The 13,084-nt window shown below is 38.0% G+C and overlaps 1 protein-coding gene across 1 annotated transcript in view; it reads left to right on the top strand.

The window, feature by feature from the left end:
* The window catches only part of rassf3 (Ras association domain family member 3), a 74,770-nt gene that overhangs the window by 9,537 nt on the left and 52,149 nt on the right, over nt 1–13,084 (top strand). Inside the window, exon 2 of the mRNA XM_047389814.1 lies at nt 12,673–12,782. Within this exon, the coding sequence (XP_047245770.1) occupies nt 12,673–12,782 (110 nt within the window). The remainder of the gene's footprint in view (nt 1–12,672; nt 12,783–13,084) is intronic.

Genomic DNA, 13,084 nt, shown 5'->3' with positions numbered 1-13,084 from the left:
AGTGATGGTCTGGGGTGCCGTGTCAGCTGCTGGTGTTGGTCCACTGTGTTTTATCAAGGGCAGGGTCAATGCAGCTAGCTATCAGGAGATTTTGGAGCACTTCATGCTTCCATCTGCTGAAAAGCTTTATGGAGATGAAGATTTCATTTTTCAGCACGACCTGGCACCTGCTCACAGTGCCACAACCACTGGTAAATGGTTTACTGACCATGGTATCACTGTGCTCAATTGGCCTGCCAACTCTCCTGACCTGAACCCCATAGAGAATCTGTGGGATATTGTGAAGAGAACGTTGAGAGACTCAAGACCCAACACTCTGGATGAGCTAAAGGCCGCTATCGAAGCATCCTGGGCCTCCATAAGACCTCAGCAGTGCCACAGGCTGATTGCCTCCATGCCACGCCGCATTGAAGCAGTCATTTCTGCCAAAGGATTCCCGACCAAGTATTGAGTGCATAACTGTACATGATTATTTGAAGGTTGACGTTTTTTGTATTAAAAACACTTTTCTTTTATTGGTCGGATGAAATATGCTAATTTTGTGAGATAGGAATTTTGGGTTTTCATGAGCTGTATGCCATAATCATCCGTATTAAGACAATGAAAGACCTGAAATATTTCAGTTAGTGTGCAATGAATCTAAAATATATGAATGTTAAATTTTCATCATTACATTATGGAAAATAATGAACTTTATCACAATATGCTAATATTTTGAGAAGGACCTGTACCTTTCAAAACTCCACTCTTCTCCTCTACCAGCAGGCTCTACTCCTCTGCTTAGTTCGGTTTTCTCCACCTTTTTGTCACGGAGTGACATTTTTGGACTTTGTTTGTGACTTTGTGTTTGTTTACCTTTTGCTTAGATGTTTCTATTTTGGTTTTTGTATCATGTTTTCTTTTCTCCCTCTTCCGCCTCCTAGTGTTTACTTCTTAAGTTGTTTTATGGTTGTTTTCTTATTACTTTGCATGGTTTATTATTATTATTATTATTATTGTTGTAATTATTATAGTTCATGGTCTTCCCTGGATTCTCTAGTTTTATTTCTCTTTAGTATCTTTGTGTTTTATTATTTGTTCCTTTGCACTCTTCTTGTTTACTAGTTTATTTTCTGTTTCTTTTCCAGTTATTTCAGTCAGTGTGGTTAGGTTTGTTTACTTTTGTATTCAGGTTTTCTTTATGGGTTCTTTGTTTGTTCTCAGGATGTTATTGTTGTTCCTATGTTCCCTCTAGTTTCTTTGTTTACTTTAGTCATGATTATTCTATTTTTCTTATTCCCCATTTGATTATTTATCTTTGTCTATAGGTTTGCTTGGTCTGTGTTTCTGTTTATTAGTTACTTTGCCCATCCTCAGCCTTTGTATTTGTTTCACCTGTTCCTTCTGCCGCCCTGCCTCCTTGTCACACCTGTTCCCTGTTTTCTCTGATTACCTGCCCTTTGTTATCCCTCAGGATATTAGTTAATTTTTTGTCATTGCTTGTTGCTGGTTCCTTGTGTTCGTCACACCTCGTTCTTGTCCATGATTATGCTTTGTTTTTTGCCACGCCTTGCCTTGGGAAACCTGCAGTGATTTTGCTACGTTTTTGACCTTGTAAATAAATCTTTGAATTTCTAAGATGATCCTGCCGAGCTCTTGTCTGCACTTTGGTCCGATCCAAAACCACATTGTGACACTTTTTATCTGTTTTGATTTGCTCATTTTACCAAACTAAACCTCATTAAACAAGAAGGCAATCACAGTAAAATGCTGAATTTCAATATTAATATGAAATTAATTATTATGAAATAGATGCAGTATGAAAATGACCAGCATGGTAAGTAAACATAATAAGCAAATTAATATAATGATGAGCATGTAAAAAAGCTATGTTCAAACATTTTCATGCTGTGTAACAATTTAATCTTGCTTAGCTGAATCATCCTTATGTATGCATTTCTGAATCCAGTCTAAATCATATCAGCGGTTCATTTCTCTCCACTGATTAGTCACTTGTTTTTTTTTTTTTTGCAACAACCAGTCAAGAGCTTTTGGCTGCACGGTGGCGCAGTTGGTAGCACTGTTGCCTTGCAACAAGAAGCTCCTGGGTTTGACTCCCGGCCGGGGGACTTTCTGCATGGAGTTTGCATGTTCTCCCCGTGCATGCGTGGGTTCTCACTGGGTACTCTGGCTTCCTCCCACAGTCCAAAACATGATGTTAGGTTAATTGGTCTCTCTAAATTTCCCTTAGGTGTGAATGAGTGTGTGCATGGTTGTTTGTCCTGTATGTCTGTGTGTTGCCCTGCGATGGATTGGTGACCTGTCCATGGTCTACCCTGCCTCTTGCCTGTAAACTGCTGGAGATGGACGCCAGCTCCCCTATGACCCACTATAAAATAAGTGGTATAGAAGATGAATGAAAGAATCAGAGCTCTTAGAAGAGACCATTACACCTAGCAACGTGGTCAACCACACCTCCTCAGTAAGATAGAAATTTATGTCGTCTCCTAGCTCAGAGTCGCTCTCAGCAGATACTAGAAGTCCTTGGCAAGAGTTTTTACACTAAGATAGAAGCTCTCTGAGAGGACTCTGAGAATCTTTGTGAATATGGGCCCTGAATGGCATTAACTACATAACCCATCCACCCACGCTGTCACAACCCCTTGACTGGCTGATGACTTCAGTGGCTTCTTCTGCAGGTTTGAAAAACAGCCAGTTATACTTCCCTTCACCTCCACAGCCTGAGAGCCTGTGCTGACCAGCTGGCCCCCACCTTCACTCAGATCTTCAACAAATCTGGTGCTGTGTAAGGTTCCCTACTGCTTCACACATTCCACCATAGGCCTGCTCCCCAAGAAACCCATCATCACAGGATAAAATGGCCGGTCACTCTACGACCTTCCACAAGAGCTTCTGGTCATCTTCTACACTCCCATTATTCAGTCTGTCTTGTGTGGTTTGGCTCATCCATAAAACAGGACAGGTCCAGACTGCAATGAAGAATTAGGTCTGCAGAAAGGACCACCAGGGCTGAGCTTCCTTTCATCCAGGCTTATACATTTATACTTAATGTCTGTTTGCAATGAGCACTTGAACCCTTGTTTGTGCACATAATCTTGGCCAATAAACCTGATTTTGATTCTCTTTTGGTACCAGTTCTAATGCTTGCTAGCTGGGCTTAATGTATGTTTTGCTCAAACTATTATTATTTTATTTCTCATTTGTTGTATATTTTAGCCTTACAGAAAGACAAAGAAAAAAAAAACACAGTGTCTAAAACAAATGAATTTTCTTTCTAAATGAAACAATAGAAATAAAGTTTTAAAGATACATTTGGTATTTAAAATATTTGACCTATTGCTGTTAAACTTACAACAAGAGAAAAAAGTGAGTAAGCAACTACAAGAACAAATATGAAAGTGATGACTTTATGCAAACTTTTTCATTCACATTGGACTGTTGATATTTACATTGGTTACTTATTCATCTGTTATCACACAGAAACTGTCACTTATAAGCCAGAAGGCACGGCCGTTTTCTTCAGTTGAACGTTAACTTTTCCAAAAGAGCAGGTCTTTGGATATTAAAAGGTTTTCAAACAGGTTTTATTTTCCAAAAAATGGATTGTAAAAAAGCAAACAGGTTAAGGATTTTTAGAGGGTTTACAATTTTCTTGAACATAGAACTTGAAAAGCCTTTGTTGTCCTTCTTTTACTAACATAAATGGGATAATGATTCTAACTGGAACTGTGGCCTTTGGTCAGATGAAATTAATGTTCATCTTCACAGCAACACATGCTTTAGTTGGGTCCAATACACTTGCACCGAACGAATGGATGAATATGTGGAAAAGAACTGAATACCCAATATTAGGTATTAGGTAGAGGATCTGTGATCCTATGGGCCATCCTGGGAATCTTATAGGGATGTATAGGATCACAAAATATTTGACGTACCTGGAATTTCTTAATAAAATAAAACCAGAAATTTGAAAGTGGGTCGTCACTTGGACTTTCAGCAAGATGATTCTCCTTGCATGAATCTTAGTTAGAATGAGACCTGATTTCCAAAGAAAACCCACTGGGATGAGCTAAAGAGCGGAGAATCCAGGACTCCAGAGGGATTACACAAAGATTATCGCTAGTTTAGAGCTTTACAGAAGTCACAAATGGGAACCAGCCTAGTGAACTGATCGGTTCATCTTTTATGAATCAAAGCTAAACACTGTATTCAAATGCCACATCTTATAGTATAGTAATGTTTATTGTAGTAATGTTGTCTAAGTTGCCATGCATATGGTATGCTGTAGTCATGATTGTTTCACATATTAGACAAAAGGTTTAAAGCTTTTTCAAGTTGAAAAGGTTTGTTTTATCATGTGTGTTTTAGAGCTCCTGCTGCAGTGTTTGTGCCTCTGAGTGTGCAGACTAATCGACTCTTGTCGTGTGGGGCTCTTGTTCTTTGTCTGTTTCTCAATGAGGTGAAGTAACAGAAGCCTGCAAGCAGAGCGGGGGATCGTTGTCTGATCGGCTTTAATGTTGCATTAGTGTGTGTTCAGTAGCCCGGAGGTTGTTTGGAGGTGCTTCTACTGGGAACTGGAGCTTTATTTGAGTCTGTCCACCCTTTTTCTGATGGAACATGCTTGTAACATGTCTTTAATAAGACAATTATTTAATTTTACATTACCTTATTAAGTTTCAAGCTGTCAGGATTAGTGTAAATGTATATATGTTATCAAATATCTTGGTTGGCATGAATATCCTTAGTTTTGGGCTTATATTGATTTCTTTGTACTGTTCTTTTTCCTTGGTAAAATTACTATTCAACCAACAACTTTAATAAATATAAAAAAAAAGAGAACTGGATGAGCCTGTTGGACTTTATTGTGGATTTTCTCTAATCCACACTGGATCAAAATTATCTGTACAGTCTCAAAAATATACAGGTCCTTCTCAAAATATTAGCATATTGTGATAAAGTTCATTATTTTCCATAATGTAATGATTAAAATTTAACATTCATATATTTTAGATTCATTGCACACTAACTGAAATATTTCAGGTCTTTTATTGTCTTAATACAGATGATTTTGGCATTTAGCTCATGAAAACCCAAAATTCCTATCTCACAAAATTAGCATATTTCATCCGACCAATAAAAGAAAAGTGTTTTTAATACAAAAAACGTCAACCTTCAAATAATCATGTACAGTTATGCACTCAATACTTGGTCGGGAATCCTTTGGCAGAAATGACTGCTTCAATGCGGCGTGGCATGGAGGCAATCAGCCTGTGGCTCTGCTGAGGTCTTATGGAGGCCCAGGATGCTTCGATAGCGGCCTTTAGCTCATCCAGAGTGTTGGGTCTAAAGTCTCTCAACGTTCTCTTCACAATATCCCACAGATTCTCTATGGGGTTCAGGTCAGGAGAGTTGGTAGGCCAATTGAGCACAGTGATACCATGGTCAGTAAACCATTTACCAGTGGTTTTGGCACTGTGAGCAGGTGCCAGGTCGTGCTGAAAAATGAAATCTTCATTTCCATAAAGCTTTTCAGCAGATGGAAGCATGAAGTGCTCCAAAATCTCCTGATAGCTAGCTGCATTGACCCTGCCCTTGATAAAACACAGTGGACCAACACCAGCAGCTGACACGGCACCCCAGACCATCACTGACTGTGGGTACTTGACACTGGACTTCTGGCATTTTGGCATTTCCTTCTCCCCAGTCTTCCTCCAGACTCTGGCACCTTGATTTCCAAATGACATGCAGAATTTGCTTTCATCCGAAAAAAGTACTTTGGACCACCGAGCAACAGTCCAGTGCTGCTTCTCTGTAGCCCAGGTCAGGCGCTGCTGCCGCTGTTTCTGGTTCAAAAGTGGCTTGACCTGGGGAATGCGGCACCTGTAGCCCATTTCCTGCACACGCCTGTGCACGGTGGCTCTGGATGTTTCTACTCCAGACTCAGTCCACTGCTTCCGCAGGTCCCCCAAGGTCTGGAATCGGCCCTTCTCCACAATCTTCCTCGGGGTCCGGTCACCTCTTCTCGTTGTGCAGCGTTTTCTGACACACTTTTTCCTTCCCACAGACTTCCCACTGAGGTGCCTTGATACAGCACTCTGGGAACAGCCTATTCGTTCAGAAATTTCTTTCTGTGTCTTACCCTCTTGCTTGAGGGTGCCAATAGTGGCCTTCTGGACAGCAGTCAGGTCGGCAGTCTTACCCATGATTGGGGTTTTGAGTGATGAACCAGGCTGGGAGTTTTAAAGGCCTCAGGAATCTTTTGCAGGTGTTTAGAGTTAACTTGTTGATTCAGATGATTAGGTTCATAGCTCGTTTAGAGACCCTTTTAATGATATGCTAATTTTGTGAGATAGGAATTTTGGGTTTTCATGAGCTGAATGCCAAAATCATCCGTATTAAGACAATAAAAGACCTGAAATATTTCAGTTAGTGTGCAATGAATCTAAAATATATGAATGTTAAATTTTCATCATGACATTATGGAAAATAATGAACTTTATCACAATATGCTAATATTTTGAGAAGGACCTGTATTTTTCTAAACAAGTTGTCCTCTTGGAATAGCTAACAATATCCAAATTTCAACCCTCTGGCTGTTGATTTGAGATAAAGCTTAAAAAATCTGGAGGAAGTTCTCATTCTCTATCATTTTATCAACTATGTATGATGCATGTGTACCAATGGCAGCTTTGGCAGGACAATAAGACCTCAACCCTGGTTATAATGCATTGATGATGCTTAAAAGAATTGCATCTGTGTTGGAAAACCCAACAATTGAATTGAAATATACCAATTCTTCAAAGGGGGAATGGCCAAACATTCAACCCAGAAGATTATTGATGGCTAAAAAAACCATGTGGTAGAGGTGTCATTTTCTTAAACATTTTGAGTCAATATTGGTGGAGTTGTATGCATATATGTGAGCAAGTATGTATAATTTCGACTTTAGTGAAAATCCACAATAAATTCAGACATTGGCAACTAATTCTTGTTTTAAAAATGTTTTAATCTGTGTGTAATTATTCTATGCTGGAGATAGAACAGTTCAATTAAATGCTAGACTAAAATCGTCCCTAAACACAGACGGAGAGGAGGATTCACATCCTAAAAAAACTCCTTTTGAACCTCTGTGACAAATACAGAAGCTGATTGTCTGAACCTCTTCAGTATTATCTGACTCCACCGACTCTTAGTGCGCGTCTGTCAGCTGCCATCTTCTTGTTTATTCAGTCGCTCTGACAGTTTGGTTCCACAGCACTCACTCAGCCTGTGTCAGCTAATGACCCACACCCACCTCTATGTCCCAAACGTTGGAGGGGGACGGTGGATAAGTGTGGACCACACCACAGGCTGAGAAACATCTAAGGGATGACGGCAGAGGATGATTCTCTGGATAAGGTTGTCTGTAGATGGGAATTATCACCAGGAGGCTAAAGCATCCCAGCAGAGTGTGGAACTGATGGGGTTTGTTGAGTATGTTGGGAGAAGGTTGGGGAGAATATCCAGGTTTTTCTGTCGCTTTCCGAAGGTGATTCGACGCTCCAGACGTCTGGAAGTTGGTCCGCTTTGGAGAAAGTCTGGTGAGTTCAGAAGGCTGAAAAGACTCTCCTCGTGTTTGCAAATTTTTATAAATTTTTGTTCTTAACTGATGTGGTCAGTGTCCCATCTAAAGGTTTATAGTTGAAGTTTTTCTGTAAAACTTTTAGTGAAGCACCTTGGATGTGAGCCCCAAGCTGCTTGTTTTCAGGTATTTAGGATTCTTTATAGTGCTAAACCCCCTGTAGCTTTGTCCTTTTTATCCTGACTACATGTTCAGGCAAGTAGAAAGCAAGCAAGAAAGGAGGGAAGGACATCAGAAAAAGACTTGGGACAAAGCAGATGGCTGCAGCATTTATTCACCTGTTCACACACTCATATTTGTCTTTGTGCTTCTGACAAAAACATGTTTGAATTTCTTGTAGCTGCTGTGTGCATACAAGATTCCTACAAAAAGAACTCTTTCCTTTCCGGCTTCCTGTGCTTCCTATTTCAGTTTGCCAAATCTTAAACGACTACTTCAAAAACCTTTTAATTCAATTTTAGCGTCGACTCTTTTTGAGTTCACGCCTGCCATCAATTACATTGAACCTGATTAATGTGAAATAAAGTTCAGCCGACCTGGTAAAGTTTTCTTAACATTTGCTCATTTACATCTGTTAGCTAAAGCTGTAATTTGCAGAAGTTCAACAGGATCTCTACAACATCAGTGTGTTCTCAATAACAGCAATAAATATCATTGACAGCATTATTTTATTTTAAAATGGCTTTTCGTTTTTGTTTAATAAAAAGTTTTGTTATTTGGTAAAATGAGTTTTGTGTTTTTGGTAACTTGAAGTTAGACACGCTACTTGTTAAAGTCCAGATCATTTTATTATATTCTGAGATGTAAAATCCTGAGTTTTACAGATGATTTTATGCAAAAATTTGCAATTTGAACATAAGTTGCATACCCCTGGAAAAAAATAATAGCTCATTTAATGAACATATGTAAGGCAAGTTTATTTGTATAGCACATTTTGGCAACAAGACAATTCGTGTTTTACATGATGACAAAAAACATTTAAAAGGGTCATTGCATTGGCATGACGTAAAGATAAGTTGAACTATAGACTGAAATTAATGACCTCAACTATTTTATAAAATCGTAAGGCTAAACGAACCCCCTGCAGGAAAATGTAAATCTTTAACCCATTCATTGATGCACTCACAGCTTTTTGGTCCATATTTGTTTCACCATAAACACCATTTGTTTCTCGTTTGGCTCTTGTACTCGTGGTCGGCTATAATCCTTGGACTCTGCCTCCTCCATATTGTCTCTCATTGTGTGCTCTGGATCAGTTTAAAAGGATCTCGCAAATTGTTTGAGGTCAGCTCCTGAGGTCAGAAATGTTTCAGCAGTTTAGTGTTAGAGGAGCTGAAGCCTCACTGTTCCTCTCTCTGCACACACAGACTGGATTAGAGACATGGTGCCAAGAAAGAAAAGGGTTTAACACATGCTGGAGGGAAAAATCTGTCCTGTTTGACTGGTTTGTCTTTTGTGACTTCAGAGCTGACAGTTTCACCATAAGTGGTCATGTGACATATTGTGGGTTACTTTGTCTTAGTTGTACAGTAAACCGTCGTTAAGAAAAGGCGATATTTTAATTGCTAGTTCATTTTTTAGATGTGTCACAGCATTCAAAATAGTCATGTGTTAGCCTTAAAGGGTCTGTTCTTCAGTATTTTTGGTTTCTCTTATCTTGAAGGATGTTTAATGTGAATATGGCCCCCTTCAGCCCAAAAATAGCCCCTATTTGTTATGGTGTGCCTCAAGGCTCAATTTTGGGTCCAGGCTTGTTTGCGCTGTACATGCTGCCCCCATGGTAACCTTTTGGTATATTTTTTCATGTCATTGCTTTGGAGATGACTTGCAGATTTATTTGCTGTTACCTGAAAAAATTTAAACAGCAGATGTCTACAAAATTAATTGAAAAAAAACTAAATTATTTTTGGCAACCGTGTTATTCAAGATATGTTGGCCTAACAATTATGACTAATATTATTTATGAACAGTAGGATAATATCAGATTAATAAAAAAAATATATAATCAATTAAAAATAAAGGAATAATAAACAAACAAAACAAAATTTAATTGATAATATTAATTTATAATAATAATAAAAATCAGAATGTTTGACTCAGTTTTGTATATTTATCAATAATCATAGTAAGTTTTTGATAATTGTTTAATAACTACAGAGAGTAACATAATCAAATAAGCAATAAGTAAATAATAGTAATAATAAGTAAAAAATAAACGATAATATATTATTTGCAAAATGAATATTTAATAATTTTTACCACACTGAAATCCATCCATCCTTCTAAATGTTATCTTTTTTGTGTAAAAAAGGAAAAGGTTGGGGTGTTTTTGGTTCAAGCTCATCTGTCAGGCTGATTCAATCTGATCGATTTGCAGCATCAAGGAAGTGCTTTTATCTGAGACAGCGCTATCACCATAAGACCGAAGATGAGGGTAGGGAAGAGGAGGGGAGATGAGTAGAAATGCTCCACTGGAACTGAGTCATTCAATCTAAATGTGTATTATGTGCAGCACATTTTAGCACAGTTAACACTTTTATAAGTATGGAAAAGTGAAACTATACTATTAATGATGAGAATTATTGTTTTTAGGTCATATTTTTGCCCAAAGACTGAAAATAACTTTCTCTCTCATAGTTTTCTTATTAGAGAAGATTTGAGGTGATTGCTGGTGCATGTTGAGCCTTTGTTAGTCAGCCAATAACACCCTGGCAGAAAGTTTGACGGATAGTTTATTTTTTCTGCACAAGAGGAGCATTTAAACTACACAAAAAACCTGTCCTTTATACTGTGAGACAACAGCTCGAACCTTTGCCCCAAAGACAAATTATATAAATACAAAAAGTATGTATTGATTAAAAGCTGCAAATAAACCGGAATATGCTACAATATACGTTTCCACAGGCTAATGCCCATAAATGATCATGTAGTGTTAAGAAAATACATTTGGTCATCTAGAATAGCTGTTAATAACAAGTACCTTACCTGTAAACAAAAACTTACTTTATGTTATGTGATAATGAGAGGGTTTTAGAAAGTTGTTTGATAACTTTTTTTAAACTCATACGTTTACATACACTAAGATTATTATTCCCTTAAACAAATAAGCAAGCTCAAATGATGATGGTTTGGCTTTGCGATCTCAGTGTCATAGAAAATGTGTTGGCAGAGCTGAAAAGATGTGTGTGAACAAGGCAGTCTACAAATCTGACCCAGTTACACCAGTTCTGTCAGGGTGAATGGGCCAGTATTACAGCAAACTGTTGTGAGAAGCTTGTGGAAGAATATCAACAAAGTATGACCCATGTCATACAGATTAAAAGGCAATATGTGCAAACTTCTAAGTTTGAAGAACAGGATAAGGTTAGTCTAACTAAATGTCAGTCTGGTTTTAACTGGGAAACTTTAGTGACTCGCGGTTTTGGATAGTGCTCTTGAAAATGAGGTAAATATAACACTATGGACCATAGAGTTTGGATGTGGAGGGTTTTGTGTGTGTTTTCCTCTGTGGATCAGGCTCATTGTCGAGAAGGATCCATGTGGATGATCTGATGTTCAGATGAATGGATGGATAGGAAGCCGGGTAGTCAGACACGGTTTAGTTATAACAAACTGCGTAAGTGAGGAGAGATGAGAGGAGAGAGTGGCTGGGGATGACTGAGTCAGCAGTCCTGTGTCCATCCACCAGCTCCTCCCTCCTCTCCTGGCCTTCATTTGACTGGTAAATCACCCACTCAGCACAACAACACAGGGAGGCAAGGAAAGAATGGCAGCTGTGGACATCTGAAGTCTGAGCAGAGCACAGAGGGAGGAGAGTTAGCAGGCGTGTTTTCTGACCATGAACAGTGATGGTGAGGTGTACGAGTTTGTCTAAGATGAAGATGGGAGATGGGAGCAGCCATGTGCAAACTGTCGGAGAAAGTTGGACAGCACATGAGGAAGAAGTCTACAGGTAATGATTGTAGGAGGAACTGTGTGTTTATTTGTTTGTAGGAGTTAGTAATGTTAGCTTATTCAAGGGACCTAAAACATCATCCTATCCTTTGTCATGTAATTCATCTCTTAATGATACTGATGTTTGTTTTTTACAATTAAACGCATATCTCTTGAGAGCTTTTATAATTATCTAGTCTAAAATGCCTTTCTGTAAATATATACAATTTTAGGGGTGTTTTTTTCATCCAGTTGTAAACCTCATTTTAAGGTTAATATTTGCTGGATTGTACTTCATGAAAACAAGACTAATATTTCTTCTAAACACTTAAGATGTACTTAATTATAACGTCTTTTTGCTAATTGTGTATATATATATATATATATATGATGAGTATGGACTTTTTATACAAGTGCACAAAAACAATAAAAATGATAATATAATCAACATTATTTATTCACATATTTATTTACTAATTAGGTTTTTCCCATTAAAATAGATGAATTTCCTTTTAATATTGTTATATTTTTAAAATTTGTTAAAAACAATTGTGGATCTATGTATTTATTTTCTTTGACAAATTTCTATTATACACTTAAATTAATTTCTGCACAAGTTGTTGATTTGTGATTTTTTTTTTTTTTTTTACAAAATAGATTTTTCTTTATCAATAAATTGTTTAATTTATTAAACTCAAGCTCCCAGAATCCACCTGTATTTTTAAGCAGAATGCTGAAGTGTGTCTGCATTCCACGCTGAAGGGTTTCTAGACTCTTCGTTTCATTTATGTGTGTTTTCCAGGTTATTTTATTTAAATCCTTTCTGTAATAATATTAAAATATTCTTCTGTCCCAATAGATTTTATTTGACATGTCTCCTGCTTTATGTTTTGCTTATCTCCAAATTTGCATTACTTTGGTTTTATTTGCAAAATGGGATCTATGAGTCCAACTGGCAAATTGCCGATAAGAAAGGGGGATTTGCATATATGTTGTTTCTGCATGTCTGTGAAGCTCTTTAACAATCACAGATGACACCTTCCTCTTATTGTTTTGAATCTCATGTTTATGTTCCTTTTTTTTTTTATCTAAGCTGATCCAGACTCGTTTCCCTGCAGGTTGTAAATATGCCTGTCATGCTGAGTGTCGAGAGAGAGTGTCGCTCGACTGTCATCCTGCAGCGTCGCCCTTCAGTCAGGACCTGCTGAACAACAACAGGCCGCTCCATGTGAGTAAGAAATGCACTGTACATGAGGTGATGTCTGTTTACGTCAGCAGCTGTCCATGTGAAACTCTTCATGGGTGTTTCTCTTCAGAAAACCTGCAATTTAGCATGTAAATATACACTACTCCCAAGGTTCACTCTACAGTGATTTATCATGAAGGTAGGGGATTTAAGTAGAAGCATCCAATGGGGATTTACTCATCTAAAACAATTTATTGAAGCAGAAACCAACAACAGTAGTGAGTATAACACAAAAGAAGTCAATGTCTCAATAACGTGTCATGTGCCCTTGAGCGTCAATTCCA

Source organism: Girardinichthys multiradiatus, chromosome 17 (genome assembly GCF_021462225.1).
Source record: "Girardinichthys multiradiatus isolate DD_20200921_A chromosome 17, DD_fGirMul_XY1, whole genome shotgun sequence".
Classification (NCBI taxonomy): Eukaryota; Metazoa; Chordata; class Actinopteri; order Cyprinodontiformes; family Goodeidae; genus Girardinichthys; species Girardinichthys multiradiatus.
This window is presented reverse-complemented; position numbering and strand designations above follow the sequence as displayed.